The sequence below is a fragment of the Excalfactoria chinensis genome, chromosome 2, assembly GCF_039878825.1.
Source record: "Excalfactoria chinensis isolate bCotChi1 chromosome 2, bCotChi1.hap2, whole genome shotgun sequence".
NCBI lineage: Eukaryota > Metazoa > Chordata > Aves > Galliformes > Phasianidae > Excalfactoria > Excalfactoria chinensis.
Genome location: NC_092826.1, coordinates 21,543,807 through 21,568,322, shown reverse-complemented (window position 1 = coordinate 21,568,322; position 24,516 = coordinate 21,543,807). Strand labels below are relative to the sequence as shown.

Here is a 24,516-nt window from a genome sequence, read left to right as displayed (position 1 = left end):
CCACTCTCTTATTCCTCAAAGTTTCAGGTCTTCAGAGAAAAGTCTGGAAAAAAAAAAGGGGGGGGCAGAAAGCAAACCAGGGAGCCCAACATGAGCTGCCATTTTGGCACCCATGTGCCTCATCCTTTTTGTTTCCCACACACCTGATTGCTGCCTTCTAGGTAACTGGGGGAGGATGTGAGAGGCAGCACGGCTCGGTCCGGCTCCTGAGAACACAGAGCAGCGGGAAGGATTCCCTTGAAATAAATAAATAAATACATGATAAAAAAAACCAAGCAAACAAACAAACAAACAAAAAACAGCAGAGGGAGACTTTCCAGGTCCCCGCTTCTATCCGGGTCCAGCCCTCGCTCTACTGCTCATGTTTTCCACTTGGGGGTAGGACGGCAGAGGGGAGGATAGAGAGGGGGCGGTGGTTATTTTTTTTGGTGGGGGGGGGGAGGTGGAAAGTTGCTTGAATTTGCGAGGGGCGAGAGCCGGCGGCGGAGACGCGCCGCCTCCTTCCACTGGCTGGGGGAGCTGCCAATCTGTGTTGTAATCCTGCAGGAATTTCTGCGGGGTTTAACTGGGAGCCGCGCTGCCGCTGCCGCGCACACGGGGCGGAGGGCGGGAGGGAAGGAGGGAGAGGAGCGGGCGGCGAAGAAGAAGAAGAAGGAGGAGGCAGCAGCAGTAGTAGCAGCCGGGCAGCCGCAGCGCAGCGTTGTGCCGCCGGGCAGCGCGGAGCTGAACGCCGACAGCAGCGGAGCGGAACGGGCCGGAGGGCGCCCGCGGCCCTGCCCCGCGCCCCCGGGCGCTGCCGAGCGCAGCGGCCCCGCTTTCTCCTTTGTGCCCGGCCACAGGCGGCCGCCGCGCCGGCTCCTCGGGAAGAATGCGGTGCGTGTGGCTCGCGCTCACCCTCAGCTTCGTGGCCTGCGCCTCCGGGCAGCCGGTGAGTGAGCGAGCGGCAGGGCGGGGGAACGGGACAAGGACGGGACGGGGACGGGACAAGGACGGGACTGGGGCGGCCACCTGGGCTCCGGCCGCAGTGCTGCCCCCGAGGAATTTCTTCGACAGGCGCGGTGGGAGCGCCCCGCCAGCCCCGAGTTCACTGCGACGCCCCGACCCGACCCGACCCGGCCCGGCCCGGCCCGAGGAGGTGCGGGTCCGTCTCTCCTCGGCGGCGCCTTCCCCGGTTCCCCGAAGGATAGACCCGCTCCCATGGCGCGACAGGCTGCTGCGGAGGGCACCGAATGAGTTAATTGGCCGTGGTTAGGCGGCTCGGTACGCGCCCCATGACCCTCGTTTCCCCGCGGGGTGCGCGCCCATCCCGGCTGCCCTCCCCGCCCGGGCTGGCTGCGGGCTGCCGGGGATAATGCCGCTGTTTACGCTTCTCCCAGCCACAAGTGTCTCCGCTGAGCGGGGAACTCTGCTTAATGCAATTAACTCCGCTGCCGGGATTTGTACCTCCCGAAAAGCCGCTCCTCTGCGCAGCGCTCCCGCCCCGCGGTGCGGACGGCTCGGGAGAGGATTCGGGCTTCGCCGGCGGCGCTTCGGGACGGTGCTGGGGCGGGGGGGGAGGTGGGATGGAGGAGGAGGAGGCCGAGAAAAGAACGCGGTTGCAGCGTTTGGGCAAATATTAGGAAATAATAAATGGAGGTTTCAGTCCGAAATTAAAATACCGTGACAATTTAATCCAATTAAAATGAGCTGCTCCACTGAACTAAATAATGTCACCGGCTCGGGTTCGCTTTTGAAGTTGCCTGGCTATTGTATAAATAAGCCCCGTCGCAGCTTTCGTGCGGTCCGCCTCATCATTAGTGATTCTGAAGGATACAATTGCAAAACGCTTTTCTTGAGGGCTAATTAAGAACGAGTTGTGTTGAGCCCGGACTCCCGTTCCCGCTAAGCGCGCTCCCCCTTGCTGATGAGGTGCGGTATGCTTTAGTTTCATAGGAACGCTACTGTTATGAAGTTCTCTGATGGCGGAGTAACTGCGACTGCCACAGTCATTAGTTAAGTATTAAGTTGGATGGTTTTGCCTTGGGATGAGCAGGCTCCTGCGGCTGGAGCGGGGGGAGCCGTGCTGCCGGCCCTGAGCAGCGCCCTGACTGCTGCCAGAAAGTTGTGGGCAGATGGGAGAGGTGAAGGGAGGTGGATTTTTCTCTCCCCCTCTCCTTTTTTCCTCCCTGGCGGCAGCTACGAGGACCTTTAAGGAGGAGTTCTGTAGACCGGTCTCTGGGAAAAGACGGATGCTAAATCTGTTGTCTGTGCAGAATGCTGTCCTGGTCCTAAGTGGGATTTTATATGGATGCTTACAACAACCCTGCAAGCTTTTGGAGTACTGACAAATGGTTTTAGCTCCTAAGTTCTTTTCCTCTGTTTGATTCTTGAAGAAGTATGTCCTGTGTTTGCTTCGTGTAACTGCCAAGCCCCCGCTATTTACTGGGGTGGACCCTATTGGTGTTAGTCATGTTATAAACATACTGGAAATGTAGTAGGGAGCTGTGTGTCTCTGTGCCCTGGTGTTGGCTTTTGTGCTGCAGATGTACCCTGGCGTGCAGTGTCAGCTCGGCATCGGGATGCAGAGGGTGCCAGGCAGCTGTACACTGTTGTGCCTGGCTGCAGGAGATGGCAAGTGCCCACATCAGAGCTGGCAAATGGCACTGGGCTCACAGGGTACTTTGCTGTGCAGGGGGAGATGCTGGATATCAGTGGGGTCTGGTAACATCAGCAGATGCAGAGGCACTTTGAGACTCACCCAGGCTTGGGTGAATCGTGGAAAAGGTGTTCTTTCTGATTCCCTTTTAGGAGAGGGAAAGAGAGTGATGTAAAAGTGCTGGAAAAAAGAAAAGGCCAGCTCTCTAAGTGTGAGTCAGGTGTGTCTTTTATGAGGTTGGGTTCAGTCTTGATGATAGCAGGAGTCAACGCTTGCTGATTTTAATAGCAACAGAGAGCAGCGCCAAGTATCTCACTGTCCTTGTCAGTTCCCATTCAGCCGAGGCTGATAAACCTTTCTGCTTCTTTCTGCTCCTCATCAGTAGGACTAATGGTTTTCCAGAGCTTGTGTGATGCTCTGATCCTCTCTGCAAGCCAAGGTGGGTGCAGGGAAGCCTTGCTGGCAAACAGATTTCTGTGTGTGCTGCACTGTAATCCTGCTGCTCTCACAAATGGGAGAACAGTCGTGGCTTTCCTCCTCTGTAGTGTTGTTTCTTGAATCAAAGGACTCTGCTTCATGCCAACTCCCCAGCACTGTGCATGTGGGGTTCGTTAAAATAGAGCGCTGCAGCACCAACATCAACTATGTGGTCTGTCTGTTCCTTCTGTAAGCATCTGAGCACTGGCTTGTTGACATATACGCTATTATTGAAGGATTACTTGGGTAATAATTTGTGTATTTTTCAGAAATATTTAATACTTTGGGAGCACGGTGCTATAATTTTTTCTGCATTTGTTTCTAATCATTACTTTGCTTTTGGACTCTGGAAAATGGATACCATGTTGGAGAGGGTGAATGTTTGTTTTGGTTTTCAAACACGCAGCTAGGTTTTGGAGATGGTAATTACAGGAGGAGAGAAAACTGCTGAAGAGATGGGTGGTGTTTCAGATTTACATGCTGTGAGTGTCTCTTCTAAGCACGTTTAAATGTACGTTGCCAAGTAAATTCCAAAGAAAGATAGGAAACTTTTCTTAAGTCTTGATTTATTTCCACCCTTCCTCACGTGGGCTGCTGCTTCTCTGCAGGAGTGAGGAAGATCTTCCTGTGGCTGGCAGCACCTGGAGCCAGCCGGTGCCTCTGGCCACTGCTCCCATTGCCCTGGCTCTGTTTTGGGGGCCTGGCAACAACCCCCATGTGCTGGAAACATGGGAGGGTTTCAGCTTCTGCCTCAGGTTTTGCTATTGTGGTGCTGCAGTTAACTCACTGCTGGAAGCATCCCTTTATCTGGATGTTCTCAGGAATCCCTTTCTGGGAATAGGTTTCCCTCCCAGGTTAGCTTATCTCTTAAAAATTAAAGAACAGATGATTCTTGACCTGAGATCAAACACTGAGGCAGTTTCTCTTTTTAATATCTTAGCCCCGAGGTCTGCATTGGAACTGACTTAATATTCAGGCCTAAAGTGCAGGGAAGTTTTCTCTGCATTTTTTTCTAGATCCCTATCAGGGAAGAAGATGAGCGTCTTCAAGGACAAGTCAGGACAAATAGTTCCCAGTTTGAAGTTGGGTGCTGGGGTTGTGGTTTCTAGGCAGGTCATACCTTTGTGGTAGGTTTGTGGCAATTGCTGCAGCTATGGGATAGAGATGGTGGGCTGGAAATAACGAGCCACAAACCTGGGGTTTACATGACGTTTTGATGGATCTGAGTCTACGTGGTCATAATCTGAAGTATAGTTTTAGGATGATCAGATGAAGGCTTGATTGCTTGGCCAGCAGAGGTCCGAGCTGTGCAGAGTCCCACCTCAAATATGCTGTCATGATCTAATGCTTCCAGAGAGGACAGAGGAGAGCTGCCTGCTGTCCTCGCAGGAAACGTGGCTGTGTTTGGGCCAGGAGCCCCAGGCTTGGCAAAGAGCTCATCCATCACGCAGCAGACGAGCTCCCTGAGGAGCAGCCAGCCGCCTGCAGAGCCCTCTGTTTGCACTGCTCTTCATGGCCAGTTGTCTTTATAAAATGTCAAGCCGAGGCATATGGATGGCATTTATTAATTGCATTATCTCACCAAATTGACTTTTGCCATTGACCAGTTTAAACATTTTCCTTATGGCAAAGAATTACAGGCTTTAGTAAGGCTCAGAGGCTGAACAAAGGACTCTTGTCTACTTACGGAGAAGTGCTCCTTTGTCATCTGAAGAGATCTGACTGACCAGGATTTTCAACAGAAATGTTGTGTTTGAGAATGGAAAGCTTATTCTAGGCCTCATGCAAGACCCTGCTTGAATGTAGGGCATAAATATGCCCTCTGTGTTGCCGCATTTGAGAGAGGATGCACAAGTAATGAGCAAGCAATTTGGTCCATGTTCAAGTTGCTGTACTTTCAGCACTGCAGCAAGCATGAGAAAATTTACTTTAGGCTGCTCTGTGAAAGGATTGTCGTTCAGTTATCTGCAGTTCATGCTTACAAGATGACAGTGAACTGCTATCTGCAATCTCTTCAGGACTAGTAATTTATTCATAGGTTACATGGCACCACTCAGTGATTTGGGAACGAGATTTCTCTTGCTCACATTTGAAATATAATTTGTAATCTCCCGAGTAAGGACTGCATTAGTGTTTGACCCTGTAATAATGACAGTTCTCCGTATGTATGTTGTTTTCTTGATTAGCTCAGCCCTGAGGGATGCTTTCAAAAGCATACGGGATATTTGGGTGGAAATACGTGTAGTTCTGCAACCTACCGGAAAACTGACTGCAAGAGAAAAACATAGTGTGTAACAGCCGTTCACAACAAGCACTCTTATGCTGAACAAATGACTCTTGACGTTGTCTCAAGTTGGGTGCTCATTTAAGGTGAAATAATCATTAACAGGGTGTTGGAGAATCTGCAAGACTTGGCCTAGTCTGTAGACAGGCTGCGTTAGTGTGTTGAAAAAGTCGTGCTCAACTGAAGTCTGAGCTGGATGCTACACCTAAAACCACTGTTCTTAGTTTGCATCTGAACAGCTTCTTCAGAATTCTCCCATCTAAGCTAAATTGTTTTGTTCCCAAAGTGAATGGATTTTTCTGAAGGTTCAAATAAAAACCAGTTTCTCTGTGATTGCATTGTGAGGGTGAAGATAAATACATACTTTATGCTCCCATTAAACATAAGATGAAGGGACTTACTAAAGGTCAAACAGCCTTTCGTATGTACAGGAACTGAATCACAATGTTCAGAAGTTCCACTGTGATTAACAACCAGAATGCTGTTGTCTGGATTTAAATATTATGTTGTCAGACGTGTTGTTCCTGCTTGATTAAATGTAATAAAGCATAATTTTCTCTAGAGGTGCTTCCACATTGATGGAGGTTGCTTGTCACCTTTCAAAGCAGTGTGAAGTGGCCCATCCTTATTTTCTGAACAGTATTTCAGAAGCGTGAATGTGAATGGTCTCACAGAGCTACAGGAGGTGGCACAGTGTGGGAGGTTCAGCGCTCCTCAGGGGGTGGATGGGTGCATGGCTGGAGTGGCTTCCAGACTAAGGATGTCTTGAGAGAAAAGTGATAATGTGCTTGCTGTCAGTGAACTAATAACCCACCTAGGCCTTTCATCTTTTCTGCCGCATCTCACATCCTCTCTGGTATGCCTGTTCGTGTCCTGCAGTAGAAGTAGAAGTAAGCTTTGCTCTTTCTCTAGGCTGAGCTGCATTAATCCCAGTTGTGTCTCTGTGGGTTTTGGTGACCCTGAGGTACCTGGCTGGAACTAACAGCTGGAGAATGCAGCTGTGCCCAGCCAAACATCACACTCTGGGTCTCTTTCAGTTTTAAAAGCTGAGTTCTGTTTGCCTTTCATATTGGGGTTTACAGGAAAGGGCTGATAGTGGTTTGGTGTATCTAATAGGAGGGGACAGCTGTCCAGAAGGCGATGCTTAGAATCATAGAGTCACAGAATCACAAGGTTGGAAAGGACCTTCAAGATCATCTAGTCCAACCGTCCTCCTATCACCATTGCTACCACTAAGCTACTAAACTATATCTCATAGCACATATTTCTTCATTTGTTGGGTTAACTATTCTTGCTCGCTCTGGATGCGGAGATCCCAGAGTCAGTGCATCACTTAAACTGATTACTGGGTGAAAGCCTCCACAAAGCCTTTCCCTTCAAATCACTTTCGAGTATTGTGCAGTTCTCCATCCACATGTACGGTCAGGGAAGTGTGACATTGATGGTGTTCTTATAACTTAAAATGAAAACCTGCAAGGAAAGCAAATTGGAAGGGTGAAGCTAGTTTCAAGTAATGGAAATGCACCATCGCTGGGACATGCAAAAAGTCAAACTTCCATTGAATTTAAATTTGTGATGTTGCATAAATAAAAATAGGTACGGCTCAGTTCTATAAATAATAATAAAGTATGATTCCTGCAGCAGGGATTTGCATAAGATAATGTTGCTGAGGAGCAGGATTCTGAGTTTTCTGCATTGCAGAACACCCCCTGGCTGTGGGGCTATGTCCCCTTCCAGCATGGAGCCCACAGGTGCTGGGTACTTGCACAAGCCACTAGTGGCAGTGCAACCACATTACAGTGAGGCTTTGTGTGGCAAGGAGATGGTGTGTACATAAACAGAGCATGGGGAGTTGGTTATATTGACAACTGGCTCTTCTAAGTCTCATTGTGAGAAGCTCTCAAGAGCTGCTGGGGCAGCATGCAGTTAGGAGCCTAATACTTTAGGATTACTGGTGACTAAAGCATTTGCAGCATGTGGAACTCATAAATCTCTTCATGGCAGAACAGTACTGGAGGTATAAATGAAGTTACTAAGGTGCCTTTTGTATCTCCTAAGTTTGTCTCACTGATGGGGTTTCTTATAGTTTTCCAGTCATGTTCTCTTCAATTATTTTTCATCTGTGAAGAACAACTTTTTGAATGGAACAGCTGTGATGGTACAGAATGAAACTTCTTGCAGTACATTTGAAATCAAGTGTCCATAAAGGCTGAATTGCACAGAGCACTTCTGCACTGATCTCTCTGTAGCTGTTGCCTCTCGAGCTTGGAAGCTCTGTGAAACTTTGTGTAGATCTTTATCCTGTGTAGGTCTCTGCTTTATGTACATCCTCATGTTAGATGCTTCTGTCTGTGTGTGTGTCTTCTGTTATGAAAGGCAATATGTTTTTCAAACGTCAGGAAGGAAATGCCCTGCAGAACATGCAAAGTGTTATACAAACAGAACAGAATTGCCCTCAAAATATTTAAAATTCTTTTGTCCTGGTACCAGGCTGGGAAGAGCAGCTTCTCTAACCTTATTTATCAGGGGAAAAAAACCCACAACCTTAAATACAAGGTGGTCTTTACGTATTACATATGTATTTGTTTCCTTGTTTCTTAATTTTGTATCAAGTTACAGATATCCTTCCACAAGGATGACTTGAACCTCTGTAGCACTAACAGGTTCTTTTGATTTTATTCTGCAGCAAAGCTTTCCCTCTCCCCCTCAAAGCCCTGGTAAGGGGACAGGAATATGTTTGTGAAGCATAAATGAGATCTATGGGGGAGAGGGAAGGGGAGGCCATATCCTTAAAAGATAAACTGGGAATAATGTTAAGGGAGTGAATACATAGGTGTCCTTTCTGGGAGATGGCACCAGGACTGCCGTGGCACCGGTGGTCTCCTGACTCAGCTGAAATTGTCCATCTGTGTTGCAGCTTGGGTTGGCTGAATTTGTCAGGCATGCATCTTCTTTTCCTAGCTTTTGACCAAAAATTTGCTGCATGCGTTTGCCTGCTGCGTGGAGCCGTGGCTGAGGTTGCCAGAGAATTTGGCAGTGGATGGGAGATGGCTGAAGAAATCCTGTGGCAAAGCAGGAGATGCTCTTCTGGGAGCAGCTGTGGTTGTTCTTACAGCACAGTACAGAGCATCCCTAGGGATACAGGGGGAGTGATGAGACGAGGGTGTATTAAAAAGACACACTGATATAATCTAACGGCTGTATCTCTGTTGAATAACACTTGGAAAACCCACTGCAGCTTAATGACTTGAATGCACGGGGCTTGGGGGTGAGGAAGGTAGGTCCTACAGGCATCTCTTAAATAGAAATACTTCTGTAAGGCACCCAGTTGCAGTTGTTACTTGAAGAGATGGCACATTAAGGTTGGGGATGACTGACAATGTCTCTGTTCCTACTGCATATCGGAAATGCTTTGCCCCTGTGTTCAACCCAAGCAGCCATGTGGAACCAAAGAGTAGGGTTGTGTTTGGCACTGCGAGGGGAGGATCCTTGTGCCTTTGTTGAGGCTCAGGCTCTGTCATAAATAGTGTTTCTGTGGGGTGAGGAGGCCCGTGACACCGTGCTGAGCCTCACTGGGCAGGGAGAAATTCTGAGCTCCGGCTAACATAAGAGCGTAGGGTACTGTTAATAGTATTGCTGTGCTGGAAATGTCATCCCTTGTCTGCTTTGTTACTGTAGGGCATTAGAAAGGGGAAATGACCTTTTTCCTTTTTGTTCCTGTTCTTACTGCGATTCAAAACCTTGAAAAGCTTATTCTACCCTTGGCTGGTCTGGGATTTTGTGATTTCACTAATGCCGCTTTCTTGAGCGTATCTTTTCCACTTAACAGGGAGTTAGTGACCTGCTATCCTGATGGAGGTCTCTTCTGGCGGATACCTGTAATTGACCTTCAGCTTGGTGGCATAAAAACTGTTCTACACAAAAAACCAGTCCAGCTTAATGGTAATGAAGGTTTTCTGAAACGTTTTTGAGAGCCGTGCATCTTGGCTATAGGTTAGAGGAGTCTTCCAGCCTTGTGAATATTTATTAATGCTGCCATAATTACGTGTCTATAGCACCTGTCTGTAACACGCAGATAGGACCCTCAGTGCTACTTCTTTGCCATGTGCTTATTGCTGTTTCGCATGAATTCTGAGGATTTAATAACTGATTTAAATGTGTAAAGGTATTTCACTTGAGGAACCTCAGGGAGACTGAGGAGAAAATTTCTTCTGATAAGCACTTCCAGTCTCAACAAAAGCAGATAGGATCCGTCTTGGTGGAGATTGTGGCTGTGTTGTGGCTGGGCCTGGCACGATTCCTATAAAGCTCACGTGGCTTTGTGATCAGAGATGAGTGTCTGAAGAGAGGATTAGTAAGAATGTTTCTTTGGCTTTCTCTGTGGCTTTCTGTAGATGCACACGCAAAGCTAACCTCTCTCTTGTTATTTAGTGCAGCTCACACAACTGGAAGACCTTAGAGGAGTCGAGCAGGCAGCTGTGCCAGCTGTGCAATTAATAGTGACACCCAACAGGAGCGCAATGGAAAGCAATAGGTTGTTTCTGTGTATCTTAACAATCCTCCCAACAGCCGGGCTTGCTAGAGTGAGCCCAGTGAGCTGTGAAATTTAAAAGCAGGAAAGGCAAAAAAAGGAACAGGCCGAGCTTCTAAAGATTTTCTTACCACTGGGTTTGTTACACTGTTAAACTTAGGTGTAGTTGACTCTGAAGTTACTGCTGTGTTTGTATATTTCTTGTTTTATTCCTTGAAACTTTTAGTCTTTGGGCTTGCAGTTAATTTGTAGATTAATTTATAATTACAATTTGACAGGAACTTAAAGAGGCAACTGAACACAACTCCTCAGGGTTGAGTTGTAAAGATGAGCAAGGAAGGCTTGTATAATTGTATTTATACCTAATTTTTGTGTCCAGGGCAGTTCTTCAGTCTTTGCCCTCCCAACATGGCTTCTGTAATGGGGATATCCCTGAGCTCCTTAGGAGCAGGAGATGGCGTGGAGCTGGGTGTGTGGAGCTCTAGCTTGGCACTTGCCAGCATCGCTCATTACTGTGACACTAATCACCTCCTATACATGCGAATGCAGAGTGTTTAATTAAGAGTACGTGTGTGGGGGAAAATCATAATTCCTCAACCTATGTGGAATTACGTGGTTGTCATATTTGAAATGTGTGACCATTGGTTACAAAGGATGTTTTCTGGAAGTGCTGTAGATCTGGTGGCATATGTCAGGGACTGGAAAATGTAGGCTATTTATAATTATCCACAGGTGGAGAGGGAGGCAGCAATGCACAGCGCTAGTAATAATTATCATCAGTGTAGAAGTTCATCTCTTAAGCCGTTGGTTCTAACGCACTACAAACTATTTGATCTGGAATCTGGCACAGCCTTCAAGTGGAGCCGTTCAAAGGAGTCCTGACCTAATTTTGCTGAGGAAGTGTGCGAGCCTTCCTCATTCTGCTAATTTCTTGCAGAAGGTTTTAATGATAAAGTCTTCCTATCCTACATGTGCACGTATTTTACTGCAGAGCATTTGAATAAAAGCAGCCATCACCAGCCAGGTGGTAAATATAGCACACAGCTTAGCAGAAATGACCTTCAATTAAACAGAGGCGGTCCCTTGTACCACACCACACAGTTGTCATTTAAATTGTTTTAAGCCTATTTTTGCCGAGTCTTTTTGTGAATAATTGGGAAGCCTGAAGCAGAGTGCTTGGCTCTGTGTGTAAGGGGAGACTCGGTGCTTGTGCTGAACTCCTGTTTCAGTCAGCACTTCAAAAATGGGAAGTGAGTTACAACTATGTTTGCTTTCCTTCTCAGGGAAACATATCATTAAATTATAAGGCCTTGTCCATTGAGTTATGTGGTTTTATTTTTATTTTTTTCTGTTATGGGGTATTGCACAAATGTTTTGACTTTTCTCAGGAGAAATCAAAGCAGATGCAATGACATTATGTCTTAATGGGCTTCAAAAGAAAATTGTTTGGGGGGGGTGGGGGGGCAAAAAGTCCTGTTTTTTAGCCATGTACAATAGTGATAGGGAGAGTTCAAATAGGTGTTTCTCATAACTAACTGTGTAGGTGTGGGCTGTTTTTATTGTAAGATAAAACACAAACAAAGCAACCTCAACCGTGGGCTTTTAAATTCTGTCTAACCTGTCACTCGTTCATTTTCTCGTGCCATTATCACTGCAGTGTTGTTGTAAGACTGCTGCTTTCCTACCAAAAATGCAGCTTTTTGTTCAATATGGTTTTCTCACTTGTGCTAATGGCGTTTCTGAGCAGTGCTGTGTAGCACACAGTAACTGTAGTGCACTTAATTGTAATTTGTCTTAAGTTCTTTGCTCTTTTTCTCCAGTCTCTTAAGCTTCCAGTCTCATTAGACTGACTTATATTTTTTTTTCATTATATTTTTTCCCCTTCCCTGCTACTTCAGTGCTGCCAAGTCAGCCAGGTAATGGCTAGTCCTGGCACAGCTCTCTGGTCTCATGTTGCAAGCACGGGATCCGAGAGCTGGAGACGAGGCACGTGAAGAGCTGGGTCTGCTCTGGTTGCTTGCCCACCATCAGGAGCCTTTCTGCCTGCTTTGCTGTGGGTGGTGATGGGATGGGGGAGCATGCGGGGGCTCGGGGTTACAATGCAGAGCAGTTGGAGCATCCCAACCAGGCTGAAAAGTGAGGAGGTACTGGTGTGGGGTGGGAATCCACCTCTGCTCGCTCAGCCCTGTCTGACAGCACGGCACGCATGAGACAAGTGTTTGAGCAGACGTGGATGATGTGAGCAAGGCATCCCTCATCCGCTCTGCTTTTTGGAAAGTGAGTGTGCGGAGCCAAACTCTGCAGCTTGGCACTCGTCACTGCCCTTTGGGCTTTCTTGGAAGCCCTGCAGCTCTCCTCTCGCATGGGCAGGGTGGGCCAGCAGGTGCAGCAAGCTGCTGGAGCTACTGCTCTCCTGGGACCGCAGCATTGCTGCAGGGCACGCTGGTGCACAAGCAGCAGTTGGCTGCTGGAGCAATCCATGACTGCGTCACTCAAGCAGAAGGGAGCACGCCGGAGCTGGGATTAGTTGGAGAAGTGAGATGTGTCCGGTTACAAGGGAACTGTAATCAAGGTGACAGCTGCTTTCCCTATACTATATTGAAACAAAATATCCCAAACCCTTAGATAAAGCCCCTACGCTCTTACTCTTTCCACAAGTTGTTGGAACACTTAGCACTGTTCACTAATCAAGTATTGGAAGGGCAAACTCTATCCATAGTTACCAAAGGGGAAAACTGAGCATCACTATCCCTGGACCGGGAGCACAGGTGGACGTGTACCCTATTTACACTTGCCCTTAAGTGTTTATACCAGAACTTCCTGATCATGGGGTTGATCTCCCAACACCAGAAAATATAAATCCTGCCCTGCTTGGTTTACAACGGTGTTATTTAAAATAAGTATTTATGCTAGTCCTTAAATGACCGTTTCTTTCTTTGGCTACTTAACCTGGCAGACCTCATCAGAACTCAGGAATGAAAAGCAGGAGGTGCCACCTGAAATAGCATCAGCGTGCTGCTGGGGAGAAGCGTGCTCGAGGAATGGGCCCTGAGAGTCCACCCATGGCTCTATTTATATCTTCTGTCTAATAATACCTGCTGAATAATTTTAAACAAAATGTTGCCTGTGGGTGTCTTTACCCACAGGAAAATATAAAAATACCTTTCCAGGTTTGGGGGGGGGTTAGGGTTTAGGGTGGGGGGGGGCTGTAATGAAGGGAAAGTTTGTGTAGGGAAAAGCTTTATGTGATTGGGTAAGATAAATGAAGACCACAGGAAATTATTAGTTTTGAGCTTTATAGTGGGGTCGTGACTTAAGTTTTAGGAATAATCCTTTAATACAAAGCCTTCTCTTAGTAGGTTCTTCTTCAGAGAAAACAAGTCCTAGGCTTTTATGGTCTTGGAGGGGGTGGAAGGGGTGGCCAGAATAGTGTCCATAAGCTGGGTTTTCTTCAAGGCAGGGTATCTCTTCTGCAGAGGGCCCATCAGAACAGCATAAGAGAGAAGGGGGGCTTTTAGCTGGGGAGACTTCTGTATAGTCAATGGGACGAGAGATCTAAAAGTCATTGAAGGAAAAGCCAAGGCTCTGTAAAAATCAACTTCATGAAATGTAACTCCCAAAGGTGTGATAAAATGTGCTTAGAGCTTTGCAGGGTGCATTAAGGATGGCTGTTCTCAATGGAGGAGGGTGGGTGGCTAGGCCACTGCCTGCAGGGCTGTGCGGGAGATGGCAGCCCCACCACGAGCTCCCTCACGCAGCCCCTCGGCTGGAAACCTCGCCTTCCCCAGCCACAGAGCCTTCTGCAGCCAGCGAATGGAAAAGCATGTCTGCATCTCACTTCATTTGTGGTCGGTGATGTGAAATATTTCCAGAGTTGGAAGTACATGCTGAGCAGCGCTGATACTCCCATCAGCACAGAGAAATGGGATGGTAGTTAAGGTACAGGAGGAGCACGAGGTTTTCTGGCTGTCAGCTGTTTGGATATTTGAAGCGCCTGCTTTATCCTTTTATCTTCTCTCAATTGCACCCAGCATGGACCAAGGCCACACTGTGCAGAGCCCATTGGAAAAGGCGCTTGGTGAAGCGGAGAAACCGCTCAGTAGTTAGGAGGCATGAACATCTGCAGAAGGGCTTCTGTACCTAATGATTTTTACTCTTACAAAGCCTGGAGAAATAGGTACCCTGATTACAAGTATCCTGTGGGCTGTCCTCTTGCTTGAGGAGACAGCTTCTTCCAAAGGAGCAGGAACAAACACCATAGAAATGAAAAGCAGAGGCGTTCATGTAAGAATCTCTAGTATTTTTATTTTTTTTCCCTCTTTCCGTATGTATTTTTAATCCTCTCATGCTGGCAGTGGAAGAGGAGTCAGAAGACAGCGTGTTCATTAGGTGTGGGATTTGTGAAGCCTGACCAAAATGAATAGGCTGTGCTGGGCAGTCGTTGGGTACGTGCTCCGGAAATAACTCCTTCATTTTCTCTTGAGGTTTGGGAGATGAAGGGAACTTTCATTCAGCCTTCCTACTTGTTTAAAATAATACGTTGGCATGCCAAGCAGAGCAGGGTTTGTTTTCTCTGATGCTTGGATAAGAACCCCATGATTAAAAAACAGGCAGCTTGTGAGTCCTAGTTTGTTTTCTTGTGTATTCGATGCTTGTGTTTGTTGTTTGGCAAGGTATTCACAAAAGTAAAAAGCTTATTTTAGGAAAGCTTGTGAAATAGGTGATGCTTTCAGAAAGAACAGCATGACTCTTTTGGCAGCACCGTGGCTAAACAAGTAAATATGTATTTTGGTAAAGAGCCTGATTATGGAAATGTCTATGGACCTGTCCCACTGTACCTTCCTTAGCGTGCCTGTGATTGCAGGCAGTCTCTGGAACACCACAGATCTTGCATCAAGTATGTTTGTAACTTCCTCCCCCCATTTCATGAATTTTAAGACTTTTTAGTTCAATGACAAAGGCCTGGATGGCTCCACTGTAAATTCTCTGCATTTCCAGTATAATTAGCACAAGTTGGAGCAATGTGGCCCAGAACTCCAGTGGTGGTTTCTTGGCCCTTTCTATGGAGGAAGAGAGAACTGAGTAACTGACTTCCCTGCATTTGTGACCTCTGAACTGAAACTGTTGCTGGCAGAATTTATTTGTGCATTTGTATTTCCAGCGTAGAGGGATCTGTCCTGAACTGCCAAAAAATACTGAACATTCCTTTGCTGAAAATTTGGTAGAGGAGATGGGATCAGCTCCAGCAATGCAGCGTTACTCCCTGTGGGTATAGAGGGCACTGGGACAGTCAGACTGAGAGACAGGGAAAGAGGAGAGCCACGGCTTGACCTCACATGCTGAAAACCACCCAGCGACTGCTCATGGCTGAGTGATGTTGCTCCAAGAAAGGTTTGTGGCCCTGCAGGGAGCAGAGGTGTCCCTACTGCTGCAGCTGTTTGGCAGTGGGCTGCCTTCACTGGAGAAGTGAGGCACTAACACCACTTCAGGTATCTGAACTGGTGTGAAATTAGCCAGATAAGGCTGCTCTGTCAATACTTCAGCTCAACATAAGAATTTTGTAGCTCTTACTGGCACATAAGTTACTGCCTTGTTATGTTTGTATATACTTAAAAGCACTGGTGTTTTATCTTTGGAAATCTGTGATTCAGAGCTTTCAATGAAGTTTAAGGTTGTGTATCATGGTGTATATTGTTATAATGCTTTTATTTACATGATTGAAATTAGGTAACATTATATAAAAGCTATTAAAACTTGGTTAAAGTTCACCTAATAAATACTTACTGGCTGCTAAATATCAGGCATTCATGCCTGATAAGTGAGGGTCTCCAGGAGGCAGCTCCAGCTAGGATGGCATCTCTTCTGTCCCTGTGCAGCTTTGCATTGAGTGACATCCTTCCCACCTGCTGCTTTTTGCCTGAGGTTGGAATTTCCTTCTTTCAGTGCTTGTCACTGTGGCTGGACGCGATGTGGGGATCTTGCACTCTCCCAGTGCTCAGAAAAAGGCGGTAGTTCTCCAGGACAAATCCTCTTAGAGACGTGAATTCATTTGCTTTGCAGGGAGGGTTGAAGCAGAGCATCTATTCAAGCAGTGCTGTGATTTCTTCATTGGAATTCAGATGGATATTATGCATGTTACAGAGCTCAGTCTCTGCATATATTTTTAAAGTCTGCTTTTAAATGTCAATATACTCACCTCTGAAGCTTAAACATCCAGAATTGACAGATGCATTTTCAGAACCAGAGGAAAGGAGGAAGGCAGTACTAAAATAAAACTCTCTGGGACCGATTCAGCATCAGTATGCAGTGGATGATGAGTCTGGGAGTACCACAGATACTGTTTGCTGGGACAGCAAGAGCCACGTGAATGCGTGTCGGTTACTTCTGGAGTGCAGCAGGCAGGATTTTGTACAGAGCAAGAAGGCAATAATTCAATCACGTGCATTATGCCTGTTTGATGGGAAGGGCAAAACTCCGTTTATGTGTGTGTGGGGAATTGCAGGACAAGGAGGAATTCAGGAGAGTTGGTCAGAATGGTGCTGTTTTGCCTATTGAGGAAGAACTGAGAAAGTAACAAACTATCCCCTGAGAAGAGTTACTGCAAAATCCGATTGTGCTGCTGGGTCCTTTCAAAAGAAGCGGTGGTTCAGTGGATTTTTCTTGATGCATTATGTGGTGGTTTTCTGCAGTTGGAAGTTAGGGACTTCACTTCTTCAAAACTAAAGTTTTCTGGTGCCCAGCTGTTCGGGGATTTCCATGCATCAGCTTAATCTGTGCAGATCACGGAGCCAGCTTTAGTTACTAGCTATATGCTTTCGCCATTTAAAAAGCCATTACTTCTTGGCAATTCTGAGTAAAGAACACTAGATACTGTATTAATTTCTTTTTTAGTCCTATGTGTGAGGTTTTATTTTTCTTATAAGAGACCACAGCGTATGAAACTTTGAGGAGTAAAAGTAACTCCAAAGAGTGTAATTACCGCTCAGTTCTCTGCTGCATTACACTTGTTTTGTAAACTGTCACTGTGCAGCTGAACTTACCCTTTGAATAAAACCTTATGTACCGTGAGGGTTAATATTTAAACCAAACCCACCTGCTTAAAATTGGCTGCCCATTGCCCCGGTTACATTAAATTAGGATCTACAGTAACAAAGTGAAAAGGTTCTTGTTTTATAGCCCGAGCCACTTTCCCACCCTCAGGCATCAAACTTATTTTGAGCCTCTTGCTTGGAAGAAAATAGAGTTCAGTTTTTAAGCTGCACATGACCGTCTCAGCATGGCGAAAATAGAAACTGGTGCTATCCCAGATGCATAATTCATCCCGTAGCTAGCAGGCATTCATGCAACACAGTAAATTGCGAGGGCCGCTTCCAGCATGCAGTGCGTGTGGGTGAAGAGGGCAGTGGGGGATGCTGTGCTCTGCTCGGCGCCTTCCTATCGTGTGCTGGGACAGCTCAGCCACTTCCTACTGCACTGATGGGAAAGGTGCCTGGAGGACAGGGGCTGGGCACAGGGACCTTGGTTTTGGCAAAGTAAACACTGACCTTGCATCCGTTTAACTTATGGGGACACTTAACCAAATGTGCTCCCGATGGAATGCAAAGCTATTTGTATATGAACAGGCTGCAGCTTTGTTCATATCCCATGGATGAAAATAAATAGCAACAAGCTTTACAAAAAATGACTGTTTTGAATTTCTATCAGAAGAACAGTTTTGTAGCCTGTGTTACTGCTGTGTGATGTGTTTTTCCTCCTTCCCTCTTTCCCCACAAACAGTATTGCTTGCTTTTCCACTGTTGCATCACTGTTACTAGTTACTGCCTCCAGAGCTGGAAAGCTGGAATCAAGACTGTGTCTGCTACTGAGTATTCCAGAAGCATTACAAAAATTAGATCATTTTAGTAGCAAACTTTTCCTTGTCTACTTCAAGAGGAAGACAATTTCTTAATTTCCATGGGGGGAGAGGGAACAACACTCAAAACAGAAAACTAAGATACTTCTGCTCTTGATTGAATGTGGGCAAACGTGTGGTAACAGGAGAAGGGATGATGCCTTTGGACTAGAAGAGGATGGATTTGAAGAGGACATTGGGAAGAATGACGGTGGCGAGGCACTGGCACTTGCCTGGAGTTCTGACTGCTACACCCTTGGAAGTGTTCAAGACCAGGTTGGATGGGGATTTGAGCAACCTGATCTGGTGGAATGTGCCTCTGCCCTGCCAACTTAAACCATTCCATGATTCTATGAAATGTCGTTGACTTAAGTAAAGTTGATGCTGCAGTCATCAGAGACCTTATAAATGCTGTAGCTTCGGAGATGTATCTTTGTTATAAAAGGGAACGCAGAAGTTTGTCTTGCAGGATAAAAACATAACAAAGATAACTCACCCGTTACTTGTTTTGAAAGTAGTTAATACTCATCTGTCTCTCTACTACATTCATTTTTAGAGGAATGAACACTGAACTATGAAAATAAACCTGGTAGGGAAATGGTAGAAGTCTAGATGTCTGTGAAGAGATGAAATACTCTGAAGTCTGTCCTGTGCAGATGCTGAGCATCAAGAAAATAAGCCTTTCATAAATTGGGATGTATTTCAAAATAAGAATTTAATAATGCTTACCAAGGTGATACTTAATCCTCTCTAAGAATAAGTTCTTTACTTGCTCACAGCTCTGTCTTCACCCCTCTTCCAAGCAATTTCTTTTGCTGTACCTCTGTGCGTGTAGAGTACAGATGTAGCAGAACCTCCTTTTCATAGTAGAAGACAGTGCTTTGGGTGTGCTGGCTTCCATCAGTGATTTCTGATGGGTGTAGGAGTGTTGGTTGCTTCACAGCTGTGATGTAAAGAAATGAATTCCAAGTAAGGTAGACACTTGAACCGGCAAGAGAAGGATATTCAGTGAAACATTACCATCTCAATTTTATGAGTGTGTCCCTAACACCAGCACTGAGGGTGCAGCCTGCTCCAGCCCTCCCACTGGTTGCCCATGATGGGAAGGGGATGATGCCCTGATGTATGCTTAGTGCTGTGTGGTCTTAGGATAATGACATTCACTTCACTGTGGTACATGCTGCTGAAGAAGGTGTTTTGGTTGCATGACACTAAATAGCTCTTGATCTATCCACCTTACTTGGCTCTCTTTAGATTCTTGCAGTGGTTGGCCTTTAAATAGAAGTTGGTGGGACTGTGATAAAATTCACGTTGTGACAAATATGAGCTGGGTTTCAGCTGGGTCTCATGTGTTAGATATATGCGATAGCTTCCCCGCACCACACTTTATGGTGATGTTCTGGTTAGATGGATTCCATATTGTGTTTGCACCTAGTTCGTTTTCCAGGACCTCTTAATTGTGGTAATTGGATGCCAAGTAGATTAGAGGTTTAAAGCATGAGTGCTTACGTGTACAGCATTTCGGAATTGCTAATAAGTAAGGGGAAAGGAGTAAATAGACCAAATCATGAAGATAATTTGTATTTTAAAAGTAATCCTTTGCCATATGAATTAAAAAATAAGCAGCCAAAACCACAACAGATCCAATGCAACCCATGACTTAAGCACATTTACCAGGTTGAGTGTGTTGAGCAAGCCCCAGTGGAGTCCCCGATGGGATTCCATGTTGTGCATGACATGAGATATGGATGAGGGCACCTGACAGAGGTCCATGCAGAGCTATAGGCTGTGGGCAAGTACTAATTGAGAAGTACTGCCAGGGCAGTGGGCCAAAGCTGACCCATGATGTTCCTTGCAGGGTTTGCTGGCTGTGTTAAAATGCCCCGCTAAGTGATTGCATGGTTTTGGACATCCCGAACATGCTCTTGGCTGCCGGTTACTCACTTATTTCTTACTGCTCTAGAGAGAGGACAGAATGTACAAAATTCCATGTAAGCACCAAATGACACAAACACTCTGGGAGCAGTGCTGCTTTGTTCAGAACTGTATCTGTGCTGTGACGGAAGCAAAACTTGACATGCACTGTTCTGGGAGGAGCAGCGTGTTAGGCTCAGCTGGGCAGGGGACCTGATAAACAGGGAAGAGGCAGCTGGCTGCCTTGTAAGTTTGTTCTAAGAACCGCTACTTTGTTTTTAAAAATAAATAAATAAAAACTGAATCAGATTCTATAAACAGAAGGTAATTTATGTGCTGTGTTTGTCAGTTTGTTATGAATGCAGTTCCCAGGAGAGAAGCAGATCACTGGAAACAAATGTAGTGCCGTTTCAGTGGAACAGATGAGCAGCTCTAGAGGAGGCTCCTGTAACAAGCTTGTTTTGGTCAGCAGCCCTTCAGAGTGAGAATTCAAGCTTGTAAGCCTTGATAAATTCTAACTGCAAGAAAGGGTGTTTCTTCGGTGCACCATGTGAAAGTTGACTGGAACTGCACTATAGCACCTGGGTGTTCGCCTTCATGGACAACCCAGCACTAGGCCAAGGTCTAAAGTGTATGGCATGTAGGTACTGGTCTAATTGTTTAGAGGTTATGCACACAGACTCCAGTGTTGTTACAGGGTTGGGTGCTGTTCTGTTTTTTGACAGATATATCCCATATTGATCAAGCACAGATGACGTTTGGAATATTGGGCCATGTTGTACTCAGTTTAGAATTCCTGGATTGTAGTTTAGCTCTGGATAAACAGCTTGGTAAAATCTATTAAATACACTGCCTCAAACGCTTTGGGGATGGAGGGCAACCCAACCTGGGTCCCTGGAGCTGTAACCATCATGTTTGGGTCACTCCCTTCCTTGTGACACTTTTCTTTCCTTTGATTGTTAGCTGAAGTGAAAGGTCTGCAGTTATCATGCCTGTTGAGCTGTGCTGGGTGCTGTGTTGATGGTTATCCTACAGCAGCAGCTCGTTTTGCAGCCTGGGTGACCCTGGTGTGTGCTCCCCATGTGCTGTGAGGTGTGGACATGGCGATTCACACACTCCTTTTCTCTTCAAGCTGCTTGCATGGGCCCTGGACTGGGATACCAGCATGACTGTGGGCTATGTACCCCTGTGAGTGCAGTAAAGCTGTGCCTCCAAAGCCCATGGTGAGTTCTGTTCCATTCCAGTCGGTTTGCAGAACCACCCTGGGCTTTGCCAAATCCTTCCCTCCCTGCTCTTAAGGCTGGCAGATGAGTGATTAAAAATAGATCTGGCTGCTAACAGTTTGAATCCCCAGGTGGCTGAATTTCCGTGTAATGGAACTCTCACCATAATTTATCTGGTTGGGGTTTATCAGTGATGAAAAGCTGCCTTTGTGCAATCACAGTTTTATTCATCATGTTTTGTTTCTGCAGTTGCTCAGCTTTTATGGCACTCATCTCTGCTAGTAAGTGGCTTTTGCTACTGTGAAATGTGAGGAACTCTAATGAAGAGAAGCTATACGCCTTTATTGCATCTGCCCTTTTACTTCCCTTGTTCATCTCTTACCTTTTCGTACTACTGCAGCCTTTTTGGGAAGCAGATTTCTAACTTGTATTGGCACCAGCAGTTGATACGACCCATGTTTGCTACTGAAGGTGCATGAGATCTGCCTGTGTAATGTTTATGAAGGCAAGATAGCTGGGGGACCTTTTCCTCTCTCCTTTTCCAGGCGAAGTTTCAGATGTCTCTTATCTCAGGTACACCAAGACACTGCAGCTCTAAAAAGGTGTTGAGTGAGTTTGAAAACGCATTATCATTTGCATGTAGGTTTCTGCTAGTGTTCCATCTCAGCCTGTCTCACCAGCCTTTTGAAGAACACGGCGAGGAAAGTAAAAAATAGTTTATGAAATATTTATACATGGAAACTACCAGTATTTTTACCCTACATCCATGTTTTTCTACTTTCTTCTTGTAACTTAGCTTAATCTGGTCGCTTCTAGAAAGGGAATACATTATAAAGCTACATTCTTCTTCTTTTTATATCTTTTTAATATCCTTTTACATATATTCTGTACTAAGTTCTTATGCAAATGTACTTTTTTGACAGCTAACTTCCCATGTAATGTTTTTTTGGAGCTGTGAGGTACTGAATGAACATTCATCCTGTTTCATGAAGCATCTTGCCTTTGTTAGCATATAATGTTTCTGCAATCCATTAAGCTTTATAAGAGTTTCTGCGTCGTGAATGAAAAGAATTGCAGGTATTCCAGGAATCTGTGAATAGCTATTTCATCAAAAAGGGTTAATAAGAGAGGAACATTTTGTCCTTGGGATCCGAGTTTCCAGAAATGGAGCTACTAGTTCAGTGTTAAGTTCTCCTCACTAAAACTTGGTACTTCAGCTGGATAAAAGAGAGCTGTAGTCTTCGATGAGATTGTGAAGAGAGAAAAATCCAACTCTATGCAGTGTCAGAATATTTCTTGCCACAGCAGTGAGTAAGCATTGATTTTTGTTTTTTGTTTTATGTGATACAGAAGTGACAGTAGTATTAACTTCATTGTAGCCAAGAGCTAGAGTAGAGGGAGGGTGGCTGGATAACAAGTCTTATTTGAGCGCCTGTAAAAAGACAGTAAGTAAATTACTTGCAAATCCTATAGTGTGCTACAAGTCCTTCTCTGGTAAGGAGCATTAAATAATTCTGCTTTGGAAAGACATCTCAGAATGCTCATTTTACCTCTTAGGAAAGAAATTCTGCTAGATTTGCTTTTCCCTGCGTAGCGCATTGCAGGAGCTGCTATGAGAGCTCTTCAACCTTAATGCCTTCCTTTTAGGAAGTGGTATTGCTAATGGGAAGTTGTACAGATTAGGTTATATCAGTGCCTGGTTTCTATCGAACAGCTTGGCAGGAATTGCTGCATGCTCTGCTGATAGATTAGGTCCTCTAATGGAGTATCTTTACAAACGCAATCTCAAGTGAGATGGTGTAGGATGACTTCTATTTCATGACGGTACTTAAGAGGATTGCCTTTACATCATGGGGGCTTATTGTGCTTCGGTTTACTTATGTTTAATTTTTAAGCAAGTATTCCCTTGAGCCATGTACTCAGTTTTACTTAAGCCACATAATAAGGTAAGTATCAGATGAGGATGATTGTTTTACAGCCATGGATTTTCACAGCGTAATTAAAGTTAATGTTTTTCTAAACTTGTTTGGTTTTGTATCTTTTACAATTAGTGTCCAATATAAAAGATAGGTTTTTAGGTTATCGCTGTACTAATTTTCCCCTCCCCCTTGATGTGATTTAATTATTTGGGGGACAGGAAGCTTTCTGGTCTGGCTTTAATATTTCACCAACCTATAAATTTATAGGAGTATGCCAAAGCCTGAGTTTGGCTAAACTTCTCTTTTTCCTCTCTTATCAAGAGTGATCAAGAGAGCAGGCTCTCATGGCACAGGGCTGATTCTTACACAGGCAGTCCTGTGCTCGGATGCACTATGGCTTTCATTAGAGATACCGAAGAGAGAATTCTCAGGCAAGACTGCCAATGAAAGAAAGCTTTTTTCTCCTCAGCAGCCTTATGCTTTTGCTGCTGGGGAAAGTTATCGCAAAATGAGTAAGTTTACAGTCAGTGCGAATTCTGTATCAGTTTTGAAACTAACATTAACGCCTTTCCAAAATAAGAGAGGTGTGCTGGACTCATACCGGTTTGAGTTATGTTGTCCCTTCAGCAGGACTTGGGTACATCCTGCCCATGTATCTGAAAGGAGCAGAAAGATTCTGGTGATGTCTCAGTTCATTCACAAAGGGGAAATTTTAGGCCTTGAAAATAGAGTTCATTCAGCAAGTTTAAACTAAGAGCATTTCATCTGTTTTAAATGACTGAACATGCATGAAGTATGCACCTCGCTAATGGCTTCTAGTTATCTGTTACTGCTGTAGTAATAATCCGCTTCATGTGAAAATCAAGGAGATTTGGAAGCATAGGGAAGTTTTCTATATTAGAGAAAGATCCCCTACAGCCCATGTTCTGACGATCATCAAGCTGTAGTGAAGAGTTCACGTATTGCTTGGTATTGTTTTCTGTTCTTATAAGAGGTTACTTCTAAAAATAACTTAAAAACCCCAGTGGGGATGCCTGTTCTGTAAGGTGTCAGAGCTTTCCAGATGTATGTGCAAGAAATCTTACAAGTTGCTTGCATAAAAGTTAGCTGCTCCTATGTTTAACTTTATCCAGAGACCACAAGGATAAACAGGAATTAAAATCTGGTACTTGTCCTTCCTTGGATGTTATTGTTTGGGGATTTTTTGGTGCATGGAGCTCTGAAATTGTCCTTTTATCCTCTTTAGAATCATTGCTGCAAAGCAAAATGCCTATTTTTAATACAAACGAGTGCAGTATGAAATATATTCATGCATCATTTTTTTTTATTTATTTTTTTTACTGCCTGTGCAAATTACTTTCTCCATTTTGTGCTGCGGTTTGTTTATAGGCAATCTGATTTGCATTTGAAGAAAAATACTCTTGTGAATGTTTTTGAGAACCTGGGAAGGAAGGAAATAGGTAGTCTTACTTGTTAGCCTTCAGCACAGTGCTCTGAAATGCTTGGTCTTCAGTCAGGAGAACAAAAGCTTTCTTGTTGGTTAGAGTTTAAGGGTGCGTCTAATCCCCTAAAAATGTATTAATAGCATTTATCTTGGAAGTATTATTTGGAGCTTTCATCAACGCCTTGCTGAGGAGGGGAG

The 24,516-nt window shown here is 45.2% G+C and overlaps 1 protein-coding gene across 1 annotated transcript in view; it reads left to right on the top strand.

The window, feature by feature from the left end:
- The first annotated feature begins 718 nt into the window (after positions 1–718).
- The window catches only part of SDC2 (syndecan 2), a 55,465-nt gene continuing 31,667 nt past the window's right edge, over positions 719–24,516 (top strand). Inside the window, exon 1 of the mRNA XM_072330243.1 lies at positions 719–928. Coding sequence (XP_072186344.1) covers positions 869–928 — 60 coding nt within the window. The 5' untranslated portion in view covers positions 719–868. The remainder of the gene's footprint in view (positions 929–24,516) is intronic.